Here is a 22,266-nt window from a genome sequence, read left to right as displayed (position 1 = left end):
ACAACAACCGGTACATGTAAGTTTTATACATTATAACGAAAGTTCATTCCAATACTCCTGACATTCATCTTTTCAATAACCAAGAAATCACATAGCTGTGATAAATTTTTGGTGAAAGTTATTGAATTCCACAAAAAAACACATACCAGGCGGTAGATTAATATGGAAGCGTGAGATAAACCATGAAACGATTTCCCCGCATAGAATTCGATAGATGGAGAGACTATACGTTTATACCCTCAAGCTATTCTGCGCTGTATCGATTTTCCACATTCTCACTGCAGCGTGGTGTGGTGGTATATTTGTGTCTTTTGTTTCCTAACCATCACGAGGTGTCGATCGTCACCCGATTGGCGTCAGCTACAAGGTAAGCCGCTTGGTGATGATTGCAAAGCTTCCGCTCAGTTGTGGTGTTTCTAATTTGTTTGCCTAAATGATCTGCCCATTCAGCACAGATCAAGTTACAAATCATTCGATAGAGATAGGAATAGCACTAATTAAACCCTAGCACAATATACTGTGACAATCAAAGGTTCACGTAATGGTTGTTAATTTTTGTTTCGCTCCCAATTTTCACTACAGCAGGAAGCTCATTTGGCTGCTAAGAATGGAAGAATATAGCCATGATGTGTGACATAAGTTTGTTGTCTAGATTCACGAATTGATTCGGAGTGTGTATTTGTGTGTAATAAAATGTGAAAAAACGATCATGCCAAAATATCGTACCAACCGTCAACACGCAAGTTTTTTCTTCGATTAAGCGCAAAAACGCACCGCGAAAAAGCGTAGTCACATGAAAGTAGACACAGATAAGAAGAATGCTCGCGTGAATGATGTACTGTTTGGCGCAAAAATAGAATGCCGTTCTGAACTAGGTATTAATGCTAAACAACTACCTACTCTGTCAAATCTCAGCGGGCGGATATACACACTGGATATGACTAGATATTTACCGTATGCTCCGCACTATGCGTTGCAAATTATTATTCGTTACATTGCCCACTTTTTGGAATGTCCTTTTCGCATTCCTAAAATATTTTTCTGAATTGTAAAATAATTATATGAGCAAGAATTGTTTTATCATAGGTAATAGATTGTATTGTTATATTATAGGCAATACGCATAGAATATTCATTTGGAACATATTGGCCACATTATCATCAACAAAACGATCAATTTTAAGTTAGGCGAACTTCCAGTTGGTACATAAAGCCAAGAAAAAAATGGTTAACTGTAATGATTTGAAATAATTAACTTCCGAAACATCACTTAAAATTAACGTTAATGTAGGTATTTCTAGATTTCTAAACATGTTCGCACAACTCCTCATTTTGCAGTCTAAAAATAAGTTTTTCGTCAAGGAAGGTAGATACGTATGAATTGCACACTACATATATTGCTCCAGCTGATGCCGTCGACAAATAAGAAATAAGGTATGGCGGGGCAAGATGAACACTTTAAGGACAAACCGTTCTTTACTGAATGTGACCACTATTTTTTTTTAATGACATGAAACTGTTTGTTTAACTAACATATTTTCTATCATTTATATATTGCTGTTTGCGTTTGATGTACAAATCCAGACTGAGCTTCAAATGCGGTAACACAAAGTTGCCAAAGGATTCCTAGCAACCATGATCAATATCACCGTTAACCTAGCAAAGAAAATCAATCTTTGACTTCGCCTTCCTTGTTAAAAAATCTTACCGCGTTTGGTGTTCCCGCATTTGATATTTGCATTTCAAACGCACACAGCAATACATAACGAGTTCGAATAAAAGTTTCGTTTAAAAAAAGACTAAACAAAAAGGTTTTTTTTTTTCAGTAAAATACGCTGTGGAACAAGCTGAGCAACCTTATGGAGCAAGAGCACTTCCTTAAATTACATTTTTTTTAACTATCAATTAATGGTTGCTCATTAATACGCATTGTATATTCTTTATTAAGTTCTACATTTTAAATTTTGTATGTGCAGAAAAATCTTGAATCCTATTTGGAGATATTAATGCATTACTTCTTTAATTTTACTAGAAGAAATGGAAGCTAAAGATGAGAAACGACTATATAACGGCATAATTTTATGAATACAAGCTACAGTCGACTCTCCACAACTCGATATACTCTATAACTCGATGGATTTCGAGCTCTCCATAAGTCGATATTTCAATAACTCGATTTCTCCATTAGTCGATGTCACGTGAGAGGAAAATTTCCCTCCATAACACGATATCTATTTCAAAATCCTTCTTATACGGGGAAACTTGCACTAATTCTTGTTTGGAAGTGAATAAATACTTGCATGTTGTAATAAATGTTTAAAAACATTAAAATAAAAATAAATATTGCAAGCAAAAAAACGATTATTGCTTTCTTACAGAAGTAATAATGTATGTATTGGAAATACAGAAATTTGTTTCTTCGATTTTGGGATTTTTTGCGTTGATATATTCTATGACTCGATAATTCTATAAGTCGATGGTCCCTTGAATATCGAGTTATGGAGATTCGACTGTAACTAACAGATGTAATAAAGCTAACACAAATAGTCCATGCATTGCTAAGCGAATTTGAACTTAAGTCAACTCTTCCTTACTCGATACTTCGTATTTCGATATCAAGTTAGAAAATCATACTAAAAGTTGGTTTTCGTGACTACCTCGATGTTCCTTTGGATCACATTTGCACTGGTCCTGTGTTCTGTAACTCGATACCTCTCTAAGTCGATGTTCCCTTCAATATTGAGTTATGGACTTGTTGACTGTATTTCGAAATAATTATCTAATTTCCATGAAGCGTGCTCGTCTTGCTCCAACTTGTAAAAATTCAACTTGCCCCGGGTGGCTAATCTTGTCCCGCTCTACCCTAAGTACTAGTCAGGTGTAATAATTCCACAATTTTGTTCGCAGCTATTGCACTTGTCGGTTTTGCACCACGTGTTTGCTTGATGCGCCCAATCAGTGGATAAAATCGAGCCCGTTAAACACGGAGGAAGTGATCAGTTTTACCGATCGATGCATCGAGTATTTCTGAAGGTATGGGAGGATGAAGAAATGTCTACCGATTAGTTGGATGGCCTCTCACGCCCAATCTACAAAAAAGGGCACAGAATTAAGTTCACCAATTGCAATGCAGCATAGGGTAACCAATATATTTTGGACCTCTATAAATGTTGGACCCCCTTGGCCATTTCCTGCAAATTTCCCAGTTTAAATCGAAAGACCAACTCAATTCGCATGCCATTTGAAAAGATAGGACTATCCCGTACTTGCATCAACCGTTTGTACATAAAAATGTGTTTATTTTATCTCAAATTAGTTTAATTTAATCGGTTCATCCATGCAACCGTTACAACACGTTACAAACAAAAATCGAAGCCGTCAGAAAATTGTCAAATGTAAACAAAAACTTTTTTCATATTTATGAACTAAAAGCGTAGAATTTCTTAGATTTTCCATTGTCAATCGATTGATTAGACTATGGGCAAGCATATTATACAACCAGTGTCGTGAACTTTTTCGCCAAACGATAAAAAAACGCCGGGGGTCCATAATATATACTTTGAGGGTCCAAAATGTATAGGTGTCTCCAAAATAATGAAAAACAGTGCTTCACAGTTCAATTTTTTCGACGTTTTCTGGATCCTACATGACCGTATGGGCATTTTATTCTCGTAGAGGAAGTTTTGCTCTACAGTTTGGCATGTTCTTTGACTTGGTTACGATGTGCAATTAATTAATTGGGACAAATAAACTAAAATCACTTCCTTAGGGGATCCAAAATACGACCGTTACCCTACATTTCAGCAAAACAGAATGAACTGTTGCAGATATTACCGTCTGAACTTGGCTCTGAAGATGGCGCAACCTCGTTTATGACGTTAGATGGATTGAAGAGAGAAAAACAGCACTATCACATGGTCGTACGATATCAACTTCGTTGGATTCGATCGCACGACAATGTGTGCCTATGCAGAACGACAGCGAGGATAGGCTTGACCAATAAACATAACAAAACGAAGTACATGGTTGCAGGTAGATATAGAAGTAGGCCTAAAGGTATTGTTGCATACGACAATGGTGTTTCCCGTGAAGTAAAAAGACGTGTTGCGAATGGACCCTTTACGAGCTGGTCCCGCATTTTGCAAACGAAAACAAAATTCGAATCATAACGTAACATTGATTCGATCACCCATTTAAACAATGTTCGGTAGGGGAAAAGCACTAATTATCGGCCTACAAGAATTCTGTGCCAATTTTCGGATTTCCATGCAAAGTAGGCCAAAATCGTATGGATGGGTCAAAAATTAGTGCTGGGTCGAAAATTGGTGCTTTTCCCCTAATATTGAAAATGTCCTTATTTACGGAAATCATGGTCACTGAAGCCGAATATGAAGCCATGAAAAACGCCACGAACCGCGGAGTACGCCTCAAGGTAGGAAATTTCCCAAGGAAATTTTGCATTTTCCATGGTAAGTGATTTATTTTGCTACATTGAGCACTCTTATAAAAATTTTGACAACGAAATGCTGCCTAAGACATTGCATGAAGAGCATTTCCTAAGATTATCGTATCAAAATCAAAAGTTTCCTTGTAGCAACATTTCAAAGTTTTGCTTGCTCGATTTTTTACCATGAAAACATTTAATTCCCGGATTTACACAACGACTTAAATCAGATTTTCAACTTTCCAAAAATAACAACTACTTACGACGCTTTTTATAGTGATGAACTAGCCGTATGCGCTAAAAATCACATCAATACAGAAAATAAAACTTACGCCGCTCCGTTATATGGAGGGCAAAACGACGTAAGCACAAATCAAAACAATACACTACTTAAGTCGATCTTACACAGCTTGAGCTTGATTGGCCGCCCGTGGTTGCCACTCCAGTATTACCAGATCAGCTGCACTTACACAAGGAACCAACCAGATAAATGCTTGCACGCGTCGAACTGGGTTGTCGAAATTCATACATTTCGCGTTATCAAAGATGGAACGATTATTGCAATATGAATACTTTATGTATCGTTTAAGCATCACTCATCAAGGCGTCGATAGGCGCGTGGTGTACGCACGAGCAAATCGATCGCAAGGTTCTTGGTTTGATTCCAGGTTGCCGCGAAAACATTTTTGGTTTCATAAGGCAAATCTATGAATTTCAAACCGATTTCTTGTGGCGAATTTTCATAAGGGGTTGTTATGCATTTCGATAGTCCATTTGCCTGAGTGTGGGACTTACAGACACCCTCAGTGTATAAGTGTTGGTGATCTTCTATTTATATACAACAATGGCGCCTGCCACGTTAAAATGCAGACTAATGTGGGGGAAGGGGGAGGAACTGATGTTGCAATTATACTGGCCCACTGTAGACCGTGGAGTTTTTTCTTACATCTACGCCAATACATGCGGAAGTGTATGGGTTGGGGAAAGGCATGACAGAGACGTTTGCTCTTTGGTAGTCTGCTAGCCTGCTTATTAGACTGGACCAGCGCAGTATGGAATAAAAATAAAGTTGTATAATTCCACGGGGCACCCCCCAGGATTATTCCTTAGGGTTAGAGGAAGAGTTCCTGAAAATTTCAGCTCATTTGGTCGTTCCATGAGCTGGCGCAATTGAATTGAAGTTAATATGGGTTTTTCAGCTCTAACATATAGGAAACCGCACATCATCTCCTGTTTGGGTCAGGGAAAATGTTGATCGCGTTCAATTGAATCCAGAATGTCAAACACAGTACTTGATACCATAACGAACAATATTGTAGAAGGTTGTATGATGTTTAAAATTGAGAAAGTTGGTGTTTTAACTATCTGAAGTAGATTTGCATTATTGCTTAGTAGGTATTTCTTCAACTTAGCTGCGTGGTAGTCACTAAGCACATCATAGCCAGCTATGACGCTGGACAAGCTACGGTACAAGGTATGTACATGCATAAATATGATTGTACGGGAGTGTTGATCTAAACCTAACTTTCAACAATTGAAAGATTGATGAAAATTAGTTTAAATCCAGATACAACCTTCTGCAACTATGTTCATTAGGGTATCAACTAGTGAATTTGTCATTCTGGGTTCAATCGAACGCGATTAACTAGTAAACGGAACGAAAGACTGACATAGGGTCAATTTTCAATATATCTGAAACGAATATTCCATACAAACTCCGAATTGAATGCGCCAGCAGGGGGAGCAACCAAATCAGTTGAAATTTGGAGAGAGCTTTTTTCTTACCCCAAGGCACATATCTAGGAGGTGCCCCGTTGAGTTTTACAACTTTTTTGTTTAAGGCCGCACGGGACGTCATCATAATCACCCTATCCATTTCAAGAAGCAAATCCCAAGAACCACTCCTTATATCGATGCGAAAATGTATCACTATGATTCTATATATGTAGTGCACAACCCGATAAATTTTCAGCTTCATCAGTTCACTAAAACTCGAGATTTGCTTCCACAAAGTTTTGATGATTATTGTTAGAGTGAGACGAAAGATAGGGAAAATAACACGGTCTCCCGTGTCCCCTTAAGGGCCAGTCTACTCCTCAGGCGAAAGGAAAAGCGTGCTATAATGATGAAAGAATGTAAGTGTACACTGAGAACAGCGTTGCAGTTGAAAATACTATATCAGAGGTTTAAATTAAATACACAACACCACTTGATTTGTGCAGACTACATTTGCATTTATTTCAAATATTGTTTGCATTAAATTTTACCATGTCACCATTTCGACAGTAAAAATTACTACATCATGTTTAAAAACTTGTAGCAGGCCAGAATCGAAACGAGGATCTTGCGATTGTCAAGCGCAAACGCTTACCGCAAGGCTATCGATGCGTTTGGATCGAGTGGGAACAAAATATAAATAAAAAGCGTTCATGATAGCTCAATCGGAGTAGGGAGAATAGTAAATTTAAAAACTTGTTCATGGTTCTCATTGCTTCAAAGCTTGTCCATCGTAGGGAAACGGTTTCTTGTCCGTCTTTGGTTCTAGCGAATCGTTTGAGTGTAATAGATTACAAGCGGAAGATACAGATGAAAGATACAACTACAAAGTACGAGGAAAGGGACGGGCTTGGGATTGAACCCATGACCTTCTGCATATGAAACAGAAGCGGTAGCCATTAGACCACCAATCCCATCCTACTTGAGTTGATCTTATACTGGTACCAAAAATCGAAAGTAATTAAATAAAACGGTGTATCATTGTCATATTTTTTGTTAAATAATAGAAAATCCCTGTTTTTAACACGAAGCTGATAGTGGATGCAGCTATTTAGCAAAGCCAAGCTAAGGGTCGTGGGTTCGAACGAATTTCACCGGTCGAGGATCTTTTCGTAATGGAAATTTTATCGATTGCCAAGGGCATGAGCATGATTGACCGCCCGCAGTTGCTACTCCGTTATTGCAAGATATTGTACTTACACAGGGAACCAACAGGCATTACTCGGGATCAGTAGCATCTTCAATGTGTAAGTACTGGTGCTCTCATTATTATAACAAACAATACCGGCGCCGGCTGCGTCCGAATGCAGGTCAATTTAAGGATGGGAGGGAAATGTTGATGTGTAACTTGCTTTATAGAAGCCGAGGAGTCATCTGCACTTCCACAAGAAAACACTGGGATTTTGGATATGGGAAAGGATTCGTTTTGATAAATGATAAAGATATGATTTGAAATGGGTCTACCACAAAAGGCCGAATCACAAAAGGCCGAATCACAAAAGGCCGAATCACATAAGGCCGAATCACAAAAGGCCGAATCACAAAAGGCCGAATCACGGAAGGCCGGAATTTTAAAATAAATTTTAGTGAAAGCCACAAACATTCAGCACATTTTTCTACAATATTATGGACATTTTTACAGTAGGGTTAGCGGGACAAGACGCACAAGTAACATTACTAGCTGAATAAGAGTGTATGGTTAGTGTTTTTGGGTGTGTCAACTGGTCTATTCTTAGCTGACTCACCCAAAATAAATTCTATAATTGAAGCTTAAGTAGTCGCGCTGTTGTATTTTGTACAACATAAGTGTAAAAACCTCGCGAAAACTGGAAGGGTATACAGTGCCTGTTCGATTTTGGCAACATGTCAAAAATTTTCATGTTGCCAAAATTGAACCGTTCCAAAATTTAATAATTGTTTTTATTAAAACTTGTATCACCGTAATAATGACCACAAATTAAATTTATTCTTCTTCTTCTTGGCATTACGTCCTCACAGGGACAAAGCCTGCTTCTCAGCTTAGTGTTCAATGAGCAATTCCACAGTTGTTAACTGAGAGCTTTCTTTGCCAAAGTTGCCATTTTCGCATTCGTATATCGTGTGGCAGGTACGATGATACTTTATGCCCAGAGAAGTCAAGGAAATTTCCATTACGAAAAGATCCTGGACCGACCGGGAATCGAACCCAGACACCTTCAGCATGGCTTTGCTTTGTAGCCGCGTACTCTAACCACTCGGCTAAGGAAGGCCCCACAAATTAAATTTACCTATTTTGAATATGGTAAACTTAGTATTCTTATGATCATTTAAACACTTGTTATACCCTATCTCAGCAATCATTCTCCTACTTGTTGCGTAAAAGACTATGTTGGCATTATACCGGGCAAACGCTTGCTGTCCGAACTCGCTGTCGCTCGTCGGACCTAAAAATGGAAAAACATCCTCTGTTTGCATTATACCGGGCAAACGCCTGGATTTGCTATTTGCATGACACCGAATAGATGCTATACACAACCATCGGATATCGGAGACTTCGGCGGCCTTCTGCCGCCTCAGTTCCTCTATCCTCAATGTGGCTTCGCCGCATGTAAGTTTTGCACTGTTTACTGACATGACTGCATTTAACAAAGCATGGATTTGTTCTTTTCATATCCAAGCTTTATTTTGTGATTTGGCTTTTTGTGATTCGGCCTTGTGTGATTCGGCCTTTTGTGATTCGGCCTTTTGTGATTCGGCCTTTTGTGATTCGGCCTTTTGTGATTCGGCCTTTTGTGATTCGGCCTTTTGTGATTCGGCCTTTTGTGATTCGGCCTTTTGTGATTCGGCCTTTTGTGATTCGGCCTTTTGTGATTCGGCCTTTTGTGATTCGGCCTTTTGTGATTCGGCCTTCTGTGATTCGGCCTTCTGTGATTCGGCCATCTGTGATTCGGCCTTTTGTGATTCGGCCTTCTGTGCATTCGGCCTTTTGTGGTAAGCTAGAAGGTATTCGGCCTTTTGTGATTCGGCCTTTTGTGATTCGGCCTTCTGTGATAATCCCTTTGAAATGGATACGAAAGCATTTACACGGATGATCGATACCGATAGTGCGATTACTACACAAACCAAACACAATTGATCCGGATTCCGTTGCTCGCCCACAAAGGAGCATGCAACAGATTCAACGGACCAAACACTACTGACGCGTTTTGTTTTTTTTTTTTTTTTCACCCGCACACTTTATTTTTTTCACCAGCGCAACGCGATCCGGACACAATTGATCCGGATTCCGTCGCTCGCCCACAAAGGAGCAAGCAACAGATTCAACGGGCCAAACACTACTGACGCGTTTTGTTTGTTTTGTTTTCACCCACACACTTCGTTTTTTTCACCAGCGCAGCGCGATCCGGACACAATTGATCCGGATTCCGTCGCTTGCCCACAAGGGAGCAAGCAACAGATTCAACGGGCCAAAGTCTACTCTCGATTGCCAAGGGCATAGAATATCTCCATGCCGGCCATACGATATAGGGGTGATCGAGGCAATATGGGTCGCCTAAGGAAAACGTCATGGAATGCATAGAAAAACAGCAAAAAATATGGTTTAAATGCAAGTGGCTTGTACTATAAAATGTTATCTACCATGTTACCAGAATTACAAATATAAGTGTCTTATAGGCTTAATTAAAAACTGCCAAAATTATAAGCTTTTCATGGCAAAGGACAAATATGTACATTTTTGTAAATATCTTGAGTGTTCAAACAAATATTCTCACGGTTTTTATTGTGGTGGCTATTTGAAGCATCCTTTAGCAGATTATAATGACCGGGGTGGCTCATATTGCCCCCATTGCCGCTACGCATGCAAAAATTGTTAAAATGGCAAAGAAGCTCTAAGTTATCAACAGGCTCTGTCTCAGTTGGGACGTAACGCCAGAAAGAACATCACCCTAAATGGGTTACCCTACATATATGAATGCACAAATTGCAGCTTTGGCAAATAAAGCATTCAGTTAAGAACTGTGGAAATATTCTAAGAACAATTAGCTGAGAAGCAGGATCTCTCACAATAAGGACGAAATGCCTCAAAAAAGAAGAAGACTTATAGTTTGAAAATCGTCACCATCAAATGATGTCGTATTTTTTACAGCAGGTCGTTGTCACCGACGCTGTTCCGCTGTTCTACGCACTTGAACAGCTCATTTGAACAGTTGCCAAATCGGAAATTCAATTCATGTTCCGTATGTGAAACGTTGGCAACAGAAATGCAATTTAGTTCATCATCGTGATAGCATCCTAGTTAGTATAGAGTAGATAGGGACAATATGGTCCATATAAAGGTGAAACTCATTTAAAATGGATTTTAACTGCGTTGAACAGTTTTCCAAACAAAAAAAAACTCCCGGGATTAATATTTATTACAAATAGGACGATTGCAATTGCTCATATCTCTGTTAAATTTCAACCGTTATTAAAATTTTGGTCTGGTCCATGACGAAACTTCTTATGAAAACTCCAAACGCATGTACGAAAACAAGTTTTTGCAACTTTTATGTTAAACAGATTCAACGTATCCTTTGAACATTGATGAAACTTTGTCCTTTAATTTTTCGTGTGTATTAAACCGATTACCCCTGTCTGTTGTATTTTGTTCAGGGGTTTCCTCTTTCCTAGCTTGTGTTATTTATGCGACAAGTCGGCTATCACTTTCGTACTGAATTCAAGTTCGAGTGCATCCAATGAATGATCGTGTTCAAAATCAATGTTAATAGAAATCGGAAGTTGGGGCACGTATTGGTGGTTTACAGTAAACATCTGGTGTTGCAAGAAGAAAAATGTACTTACCGGTCCCATAATTGTTGCTTGCCAGTGAAATACTGAAAATATGAGAAAAATGAAGTTAATATCAATAGGATAAAATAAGTTACACTTTTTAATTAGCTAGCTTATTAAACTAATAATTAGGGAAAGTGTACCAGTTATGGCCATAGTGGTTCCCTATTTGGACATATGTGAAATTTTGATAACACACATTTTAAATCTTTTTGAATGTTTAACATCAAGATATATCTTAAATCTAACTACTACAACACACAAAAATTTTCAAAATTGTAAGATATTGAAGTAATCAATATAGGGAACCACTATGTCCATAACTGGTACACCTACCCTAGTGTTTCTTATTGAGAGACGATTTGTTTTCATTTATAACCTACTTCCAATGATGGACTCTATTCTTAACAGTTTTGCTTTACTTTGATGGGAGGTATATGTCAATTTGATCGAAAAAGCGTCATTATTTGTCATTGAATGACTAAGAGCGGTAATTCCTAAGTTGTGCTAAGCATGATGATACACGATATTACACGATTCAGAATATCCCAGGATATTCAACAAAATTACCAACTTGAATGAATCATTTAGTTTATCAAGTGAGCTACGAAAGAATGAAACTTCATTGTGTTTGGTGTTAAGCATAACAAATTAGTCACAATGTGGTAATCAAGTGTGAAATTACGTTGCGAAAATTTTGAAATTAACCCATGTTTGACAAATTTCTTTGTAGGTCTAGATCTAGGAGGTGTCCATTAACCACTTAGCCATTGGGTTTTTCTTCTTATATATTTCCTTAAAAGGCTAGTTCTTTCCTAAGAAAGCCATTTTCAAATTCTAAGACGCCTCTCTTACATCGTGCGTTCAATGTTTACGCATACTAAATCGCCCCTCTTCTAATTTGATTGCTGAACAGAACGTCGGAAGAACATGAGGTCGAAAGTGGTTTGAAATAGAAACCACTAGTCAAAACTTGATCAATTGGTTACTCGCAGGTGATTTCCAAACGATCAACTGTACAGGGCACAGCACTTTTTGGTTGAAGAGCACAGAAAATTCAATGCATGGGTTTATTTTATATCCACCTTAAAAATAGAGTTCTATACATCTGTCCCTCCATTTCTAAATGTTTTGCTCTTTCGACGTTTTGTTTCGTTTTTTATTATCAAATAAGATACTTACGATCATCTCCTACTGGACCTGCACTACATTGTGCTGGTGGATCCCTCCCTAGGTCTTGTAGTTCCTACGAGAAAAGATAAAAAGCAATTAGTTTTTCAAATGTTATAGGATTTTGAGGCTTGTAATGTATTTTTTTAGTAACTGGGATTCCATAACTCCGTTTATAATGGGTGTGAGGGGGCTAGATTGATCACCTGTGGTAACCGAAGGAAGTCGTCACTATAACTTTTATATCATACGTGACTGGGATTTATTCTACGAGTGGTATGCGGTGAGAATTCTCGGTCTCGTATAGCACGGTGACTCTCGGCTCGAGTGAAGTGACTCGCCATGTAAATCGAATGGAGAGTCACTTTACTCGAGTCGGGAATTGTCTATCTTGGGATGGGATTCGATTCCAGGTCCTTGGCGTGAGAGGCGTGTGTTCTAATCCTGGGTTCCTGTAAATTTCTGAATAATCGTAAAGAAAATCAAATGACCTGTTTTTGGCTCTTTGCAGGGCGGAACGGAATGTGGTCCGATAGGGAGCCGGTTTCTATTTTTGGCACTTTTGATTTTTTTCGGCAGTAGGGGTTTTGTCCTGCTACTAATATTATATTTAGCTACAATATGCATCGCATTAAGGTGAAGCGCTGTGTAACTCAAAGAATCATAAGAAGCATCATTGATGTAATAGTATTAGTGTCGCCTTTCCATGTACATTTTCAAAACAAACAAACAAAATATATAACATTTGTGTTAAGCATATTTTTAAGTAAACTCATGGGAAATTTAGTAGATTGACGAGTATTGGAAATCAAAATCAACTCTTTAATCGTACATATAAAAAAACATAATAATTTAAAAAAACGGCAACGGAATTTCTCTTTTTTATATTGGATTTATAGCATATTTTTGTTATGCACCGGTACGGTTTATGTTTGCAAGAAATGACGATGTTGCCAGGTGGTTGGTGGCTGATTTTTCCACCAATTGTTACAGCGGGGATTCGCTGGTTGGAACATGACTGCCTTCCATGTAGCGAATCCGACCCGTTAGTTGGAACGACTGACAGCTGGTGAAAATGCTCCAGACTAACGCATCTGAAGCGCAAAACGTCACGAAACGCGCATATACATACACACATGCTCTATATATGGAGAGTTCAATGCGACGGTACTCAGACGTCAAAGTCAATTTGACCAGAGTCTATGAATGAAGAGTTGCGCGAAGACAGAAACCAAGTCTACCTATTGAACCGTCAAATCGTCAACCTATCGAGCAAAATCAACAAACACGTTTTGGTGCGAGAGTAGTATTGTTATCGTGACGAAATAAAAAAAAAAATTGCCACGGTTTAACTTGCGGTGTTATATAATGATGTCACAAAATAATTGCTCTTTGAGGCCTATAATTTGTGAATGAACCTCCTTTTCGTTGCATGTAATGTAACGCTCAAAATCGAGCTCGGTGCTTTAATGCACGCAACATGAGTACGAAAGGCCACCAGTAGTATACTACTGGATTTTTTTCTCTTCAACCTAATTTTTCAGTAGTTGTGCTGTCGTGTTACGGCATGCAAATCTCGGTTAGAGTTAGTTTGCGGACATCTAAGTAAAAGTGACGTTTGGTGTCAGCGGCACCCAAAAGTGCTGCTATAAACAAACCTGATTTTTTCCTGACGTATCCGTTAAAATTCAGTTGCCGACCGCTCGGCTGTGCGGATCTCGGTAAAAGAATGAAAACTAGCACAGCTCAACTAAGTGTGTAGATTTAAGCTAGAGAGGTATTGAAGTATGCAGTATTGCGTAAGAACGATTTACGAAGCAAGTATAAGAAAAAGTTGGGAAGCCAGCTCTGTTTCAGTAGGGACGTAATCCCAGAAAAAAAGTCTTAACACTTCAGTAGTCGCGCTGTTGTATTTTGTACAACACTGGTGAAAAAACTTCGCTTTTCGTCCACAACGGCAGTGAGGTGGTTATGACGGTGGCGAACCGCGCGACGACTGGAAGGTTAAAAGCCATTGTTAACAACGAGTTACTCACTTGGTTGCCAGAGGCTTTTAAAGCGTTATCATAAATTATGCGAGAAATTATTGAAAATCCTGATTTGTTTACTTTTAGTCGATACGTCGGATTTAAAAGTTGTGACAAATAAATAGGTACCGTAAAATGGGGTGAAGTTCATCACTTTTGAGCGATTCTGTTCAATTTGATCTGGTGCGGAGCTTGTATTAGTATCTAAATATTTTTTAAAGTAGTACTGGTTCGATGTTTATCGAATTACGCAAGGGAAATTATGGCAAAAAGCTATAAGCACAGACAAACAGACGTCACACTCTTGTCCATCGACCACCTTTAAAACTGTCAATTAAAAAATATAACAGGTGGTCAATCCACCATCCGCAGCGCTGGCATCGTTTTTGTTCGCGTTTGACGTTTACACACCACCACCATCTGTTGGCCTGTCGGCCAAACACACCGATTTTAGCATTAGGCGTACATGTCCTCATGACTATGATTTTGATCGAGATTTGTTCTAAGTGTTACGTCTGTTTGTCTATGCTATAAGCACAACTAAAATATTTTTTGTAAATAAAATCTCGAAAACTTATTCAACCAGACTCAAGTCAGAAAAGTGAACAAACTTACTTTATCGGGTATCCTACGTTAGCCAGAAACACGAAAGGCGGAAACACAAAAAGCGGAATTTCGAGAGGCAGAACTAACAAAAGGCGAAATCTCACAAGGCAGAACCACGAATGGCGGAATCACATAAGGCTAATTTAAATTAGGCGGACTTTTTGAACCAGCATAGCAACCATATGAAAATTTTTCGATTACTAATACAAAGCTTTTGCATCTTCTTCCACATCTTAATATACCCAAGTAACCACGAAGTTATATATGATTACTTTAGATTTGCTTCATAGTCATGCTATCCGATTCTGCTTTAAAGTAACATAATCGTACAGAGTGCTTGAAAGCAGAGTTAAAGTTGAAAAGGGCCCCTTTTTTTTGTAGCGATAGGGGTAGTACTAGTTCCCAGCATTTGCTTTTATAAGCCTCTATTGCGTTCATCACACAGACGTTCCTAAGCAATGTTGCTCAAATGGTCACCCTAGCAGCAATCAGCCCTTACCGTAGTTTTGCAGTCTAGTACTTTAGACTACTATCAAACTATGATAAGGCCTGAAATGCTACTAGAGTGGTTAAAGTGAAGAACGAAATAGTTTTATTAAAAGGTCCTCATTCCCCATTTCATTTCATCACTCACTATCGTCACTTTTATTTTCGACACTATCACGTTTATCACCGATTATCACGCATCAACTTTTGTAATACACTTCAGATATACTTTCCATAATATCACTTTTCACATCACACCATTTTCATATAAATTCATTGTTATTAGCATTTACCATCTGTTAGCATTACTAAGTAATTAAAAGATATTCAATTTAAATGTTTCATTACGTTTGTTGCTGTGGAGTCATTACTATTCAAACTACAATTTAGCACTATCAACAAAGTTACAGTAAAACAAAATCTCTTCGATCCATTTTTCTGCACTCGCTGTCATTATTAACACTTTTATCATGCATGATTGCACAATGTATTATGGCCTTTATTAAATTAGTAGAGTTCACATCATTATACATCATCATTATTATATTTCTAACAAAACTATCAGAATCACTTCCAATTTCATTTTCAAATTTTCATCACCATAGATTTTATTATAAACACACTACTAGCACGAACACAATCACTAAATTTAATAACAACAAGTGTTAAGCGCAGTACCACCAAACACCCATTCTTATGTTGCATTATAAAACGATTGATCACACACACAGTTGAAAAGGGTTCCATTATAATCAAATTAAAGTGATACTTGCAAGCATGATCATAAGCATCGATATTGTAGTTTTAATGCATAAGCCTTTGAAAAGCATTTGGGTGTGCATACTTAGGGTTTATATTTGCTTTAAGTTATGCGCATTTAGGGCATGTGCCAAAAATAAACAAAAATGTGTGCCCATCGAAAGCGCTTCAACGAGTTGTTCTATTATCGATTTTTATTTTTGGATCTGGATTTGAACCTGTGATAAGAAGATGATGTGCTAGATACCGGATGCGTTGGTGCTCTATGCTGTAGGCGCTCTTGTGATATCGGCAAATGAAAGCACCTCTTAAACGAAACATTGAGTACTACATTACTATTTGTGTTGTGTTTCCATTCTAATGAATACATTCGACATACATCCGATTCTGTTTTTGCATGGAAGATGCGTACCGTGCAAAAGTTTTCTGTTCAAATTTTCAAAAACCGTGCAAAAAGAAGTAACACCATTTCCGAAGTTTCATGCAAAAATAAGGATTTGGCGAACAAAAAATGTATGGAAACTTTTTTTGCACGGCCGTGCAAAAACGGAATCGAGTGCACTTGCGGTTCGAATCAAGCCTAGAAATAATCAAAACCGATTACACCGGTTCACCGAATGAGTTAATCATTCGTGCAGTAAGTTTGAGAGTTTATCCCATCAAAGCAAACAACAAACCCGACGTCACATACCCTACGATTTTTAAAGGACAAGTAGTTGGTCAATGCAGACTTCGTTTATAGATAAGCGATGCAATCTTGCATGAAAGAGTAGCTCTATATTCTTCCAAAATGCTAAGGTCGTAAAAGTGTATCATTGCTTGACAGTTATTAAATATGTGCAAAGAAACATTCTTAATGCAAACAAAATTGGCTTCTAGTCAAATTAATGCAACATTATAATGCTTGTGATTACTTGGGTATTTTTTTTTTGTATGGTATTCAGCTGGAATTAGATTATTTATACTGTTGTTACAAAAGAGGTATTTCTGTTTATGGCAATGTAAAAACCATATTAAAATAAGATTGTCGCCACTTATTTCTACTCAGAGAATCTACTAGTCATTTTCCTCAGAGTAATATTCCCTACGTCGTACATGATAACGATGTGTCTAGCTAGCTAATAGTAAGAGTGGCTACGGATCATTCTGGTTAGCAAAAGGCAAACTGATCGTCACCAATAGTATTAATGCCCACTTCGAATAGATTAATTATTTGAAATGGGCATCAATTCTATCAATGACGCAGAATGTCCGTTGGATCACATCCGAGATATTATTGCGTCTATGCCATATAAATTATGACGCGGCTTAAGCAAAAAAAAATGCCAAAATGTGATACCACCACTACAGGTTACGCCTTTGGTTTACATCATATCCTCGCATACTCTGAGATAACGCCCTAAAAGCCATTGGTAGTCACGTGTGTAGCTCGTTGTTTCTGAGCAAATGAAGGAATAAGCATCCAAACCAACATCACGGGCAGGTAGATAATGATCCTTTCTTCCACATAGTGTTGTTAAATAACATGAAAATCCATTCAAATGCTCAGAAACAACGAGCTACACACATGGTTACCAATGGCTTTTAGGGCGAGATCAGAAGTTATGCGAGATATGGGCTAATGGATTATGCCCTTCCATCGCGGCAAGGTCGCATAACCAAGGGGGGGGGGAATTATTTTGTTACTATACTTGAAAGTTATAAGTATTTATGAACACTCCGTGCAAGAAGATATATTTTTTAAGAACATTCTAACAGTCAAACATCATCATTCTGAATTGATGAAATTTAAAAGAGCCATTTGGGGCAATATGGGCATTTTTTTCGAACATCATTTATTTCTTTTTCTTTGAGTTTTGAACACTGACTTGTTGCTTCATTTCCTCATCAGCTTTGGGGTTGCATGTTATTTCAGATGAAATTTCAAGAATTTATGCAGTTTTCAAGGGGTGCTCATTCCACCCCATTGACCAAACCGCCCCGACTACCCCTAATTCAAAACACCAATCACCAAGATTTGAAGAGTTCCCACTATGGATTGGCTCTACTGTCTTTAGAACTAGACGCTGAAGTAAAGTAGCTGATATTGCTATTCCCCGGAATTTACAATTACAGTTAACTCTCCCTTACTCGATATTCTGTATCTCGATATTTCCCCTAACTCGATGGAATGCGCGAGCCCTTCAATATAGCATACTTTGATCCCTCTGTAAGTCGATACCTCTCTAACTCGATGTTCCCCAACTCGATGCGATCTGTTTCAGTTTCCTATACAAGTTTACCTCTCTAAATCGAAAAAAAAAACCATGAAAATTTTCAAATATTCTCCAATTGTTAATAAATTTCATAAATTTGATAATTATGATTATAGTGACAGTAAAATAAAGGTTGACATGTCATTTCAGGGAGATCAAAAATTGAATTTTTGAAGACTATGCAAAAAGTTTCACGTTGCTAAATGTAATAAAATTTTACTATTTTTCACATTGAATTTACTATTTTGAATGTACTTTGTCGAAATAATCAAAATTTCACAAATTGAAAAAATTGTGTTCTGTATCTCGTTACCTCCCTAACTCGATGGTCCCTTCAATATCGAGTAAGGGAGAGATGACTGTATCTTGACATGATGGCATTGATGACATTTCCTCATGATATTGGAATTCGGGTTAATGGCATTCGGGGTAATGGGGTAGAATCGATATTGCACATCAAGAGACATGATAAAAGTATAAAAGCAATAATTGACAGCTGCTTGGAGAAAGTGATTGAAATTAACAGATACAAGTTTGTGTCGAGGTAAGATACGAGACTTGTACGCAGTGAATCAATTGTCACCCAACGAGCAGCAACAAAAACATTGTCATCTCCTATTCTTTTTGCAGCAATTTTATTCCGCAACATCTTGAACAGAATATGACAATGATCAATCACCACGTACGTAGTGACCGAGGTCAGTGAAGATGCACAAGCATAGAAGTTCGGCTTGGACTGGCCATAATCATCTACAGTATGCATAATTCAGTGCCTCTACTAAATAGAATAAAAATAAAATAAAATTGGTGATCTATCATAATGCAAATGGAATTAACTCTGCACTTTCAATAACCACAATGAGAAGCATGTCTTTCCATTACCAAATAGTCATTGCGTAGTTTTAAACTACTATCTAATCCATAGTTTCTCAATCTGTGGGTCGCGACTCCAAGGGGGTCGTGCGTCGATCTCAGGGGGTAATTAGGTATGTATTTTGACTCAGGTTGCTCCATGATATGTATTAAGATTCATTTATCAGTGGAATCCTGTAAATTGTTTTTGTTCCAGTTGAAGATGAAACGAAGTCAAACCTCAAATTTTCAAGAGCACCTATCTAGAGAACCAGATATCAGTACAAGCTGAAAACTTAATGGATGAGTCACTCGCTGGTGGTGACCAATCGATATTTTTTTTAGTTTGACCGGATGTCTGATACTCTAGATTTTTGCTGTTGAAAATTTGCGGCAGTTTGTTCTACATTTATTCTTTGTTGTTTATCATAATCATGATCATCATATAGATGATTTTTCCTTAAATTTCGTTTAGCTCACTTCTATCTTCTTTTTCGATTTTGAACCAGACATTGGCCTTTTTTATAGGCCAATTTGATTTTTGTAAGCGTGCGTTAGCCCAAGGCTTGGCCCTTTTTTGTGTACTTCGAATAAAAAGATAGCCATTAGCCTCTCACCTTGCTAAGGGCTCATCCAAATATGACGTCCATCATTAGAGGGAGGGGGGTCTAGAAATACCGAAAAACGATGGACGTCATATTTGAATCTTCCCTAAGGTCAATGACAGTTTGCATGTTCCGATTGTACGCCCTCTTGATGGAGAGATCCGTTCATTGGGCAGTTTGGGCAGGACGGGCATGATTTGGCAAGATTTATGATTATGTTGGCAATGTTTCCATATTTAGTGAGTATTGGAAGATGCTATCGAATGGTATCAATATCCGAATTGTTTACAATAGAGTCATTAGCCCTTTAGAATTGTAACGCGAGAAATCGTTAAAAATATGTATTTGTTTACATTCGCGGATATGTCGGATTGGAAAGTCGTGCACGGCAAGTCGCGCATTTGTAATGAAATCGATGACAATCTCTCCCCTGTAGTGTTTTAGCATTTCCGAACTATCTCTGCTTCGATAACTTTCTCATGAATTATCTGTTCATTAACGAACGAGAACAGCATTAGGTATGAGATTCATTTCTAAGCCGAAAAATAAAAACTCTACGATGATCATCGGACTGTTTTCATAGTAGATACTTTCGCTTTGATCCTCATAGAAACGTTTCACGACTCCCTCCCAAATTTTGCCATTGATAATCAATCAGTGTATGTCCCAAGATGATTTGGCCCGCTGCGACGAAAAGCTTGGCAACCTCTGTTCTACGCCAGCGACACAACAGCAGAAAAGAGAGTTAAAAATTGCACAATCCTCATTTTTACAGTTTTACTTTTTGGAATCGCTCATCCAGCCTTGGGAGGGTTTTTCCTTTAGAGGATACCCGACCAATCACAACCCGCCAGGTCAGGACCTAAGGGGGGGAGCGACTGCGTTCTTCCTGCCTGCCTAGAGGAGCCGGAACCCGTAAGGCAGTCAAGTAAGTCAAGAGAGACCCAACCTTAACCCCATTCGCACGATGGTGTCGACGATGACGAAGAATGGTGGTGTGCTGTTGCAAGAAAAACTTACCTTGTTAATTCTTTTTAACGCCATCTGTACTGCAGCTGTACTGCTGTGTGAAGTGACCTCCGCTCTTTATTTGGGAGTGCTCGATCCCGGATGAAAACCGACGACGAAAATTCCTGCCTTCCTGCAGCAAAATTTGGAATATTCCTCTCTCGGCCTGCTAGCTCGCTACTTCTTATATTTCACACTCGTCGTCGTCGATTATAGGAGGAAAAAGTCCGTCTGCTTCAGCTCTCTTCTTTGCGCTGTTGGCTTCTTCTTCCCCTATTGGCTCTTGTGTGTTGCAATAAGCTCACGCATACACACACAAGCACGCACGATTTCACACAAAGGGGGAGCAGAGTGAAAAAAGAACCGAAACCGAAGAAAACTGAAACGAGAAAAACGGAATGTGTCCGTGTATGGGGATTCGGTTCTCCTTCTCGAAAAAAAATAAGCTAATTTCCGCTTGATTTCGCGTTTCCGTTCGATAATCACTTCGAGCTACGGATCGAGGAAAACCAAATCCACGGAAAACTGTCTCGCGAATGCAAACTGATCTCTGTATTTAGTGCGAAAATGTACCCTTCCGAAATCGGTGCTAACCAGGCCGACGAAAACGTATTACAAGATGGCTACGGTTTTTCCTCTTCCTCGCCTTGGTTTGATGGTTTTGCTCGTTTTACTCCGCTCGATTCAATGACGGGCTCCCTGCGCTCCGCAACACTAGAAAATTTCGCTCTCACACATACTCTCAGCCGCTCATTTGCCACATTGGTTGACGTTTCGGTTGATGGAAAAACGATAAAAAAGATCTGTCACTGCGCGGAGTGCACTCAAAAACAATCAAGTTTGAACGACGTTGGTCTCTCGTGAGTGACCACGGAAGTCAATCTTGATTGTCGTGATCACTCACCGGGCGAGTGCATTGTGAGCACTCTTTGTTGTATTAGTGCACACGGTAAAATAAATTACAACAAATCAACATCATGAGTATTCAACCGATTCCAAATATTTTTACAGGCCTGTGAAAGTGATTAAACTGTTTTTGATGTTTCGAAAAAGTGCATACAACATATTTAAATAAACATAGTTTTGACTTAGTTATTTAACAAAAACTGCCCAAAAACAAATGTCTAACGAAACAATCGAATATGTAAAAAATGTATATACCTATATATTTTTCACATTTTCGATAGTTAAACGATGATACTTAAACTAAACCGATTTTTATGATTTTTTTTTTTTCTTCAGAAAGATTTTAGCTACAGTTTTTCTAAAATTTCACAACAAAAATATGTTTGCATTTCTTCAAATTTATGCACTATTCAACTCGTAATTATAACAAGATAATCTTTAGTTAAATAGTGAAAATGTAATTTACGGCGAACCAATTTAAACAATAAAAATTTTTTTGATGTTTTCCTTTAAAAAATCATGTTTTTGGGTAGTTGTTGAATAACTGAGTCAAAACAATTTTTA

The 22,266-nt window shown here is 38.2% G+C and overlaps 1 protein-coding gene across 3 annotated transcripts in view; it reads right to left on the bottom strand.

The window, feature by feature from the left end:
* Window positions 1-22,266, bottom strand: part of LOC5577061 (ubiquitin-conjugating enzyme E2-17 kDa) — a 40,943-nt gene that overhangs the window by 8,324 nt on the left and 10,353 nt on the right. The window contains exons 1-4 of one of the 3 annotated variants that reach the window (XM_001663104.2): window positions 21,370-21,528; window positions 20,809-21,175; window positions 12,211-12,274; window positions 11,041-11,072 (exon numbers count right to left, since the gene is read on the bottom strand). In XM_001663104.2, the coding sequence (XP_001663154.1) occupies window positions 11,041-11,072; window positions 12,211-12,274; window positions 20,809-20,832 (120 nt within the window). In that variant the 5' untranslated portion in view covers window positions 20,833-21,175; window positions 21,370-21,528. Of the gene's footprint in view, window positions 1-11,040; window positions 11,073-12,210; window positions 12,275-20,808; window positions 21,176-21,282; window positions 21,529-22,266 lie in introns of those variants that run through there. The other 2 variants (XM_021846152.1, XM_021846148.1) reach the window with 2 other exon arrangements.

This window comes from Aedes aegypti, chromosome 1, assembly GCF_002204515.2.
Source record: "Aedes aegypti strain LVP_AGWG chromosome 1, AaegL5.0 Primary Assembly, whole genome shotgun sequence".
Classification (NCBI taxonomy): domain Eukaryota; kingdom Metazoa; phylum Arthropoda; class Insecta; order Diptera; family Culicidae; genus Aedes; species Aedes aegypti.
The sequence above is the reverse complement of the archived record's forward strand: the minus strand, read 5'-3'. Positions and strand labels throughout refer to the sequence as shown.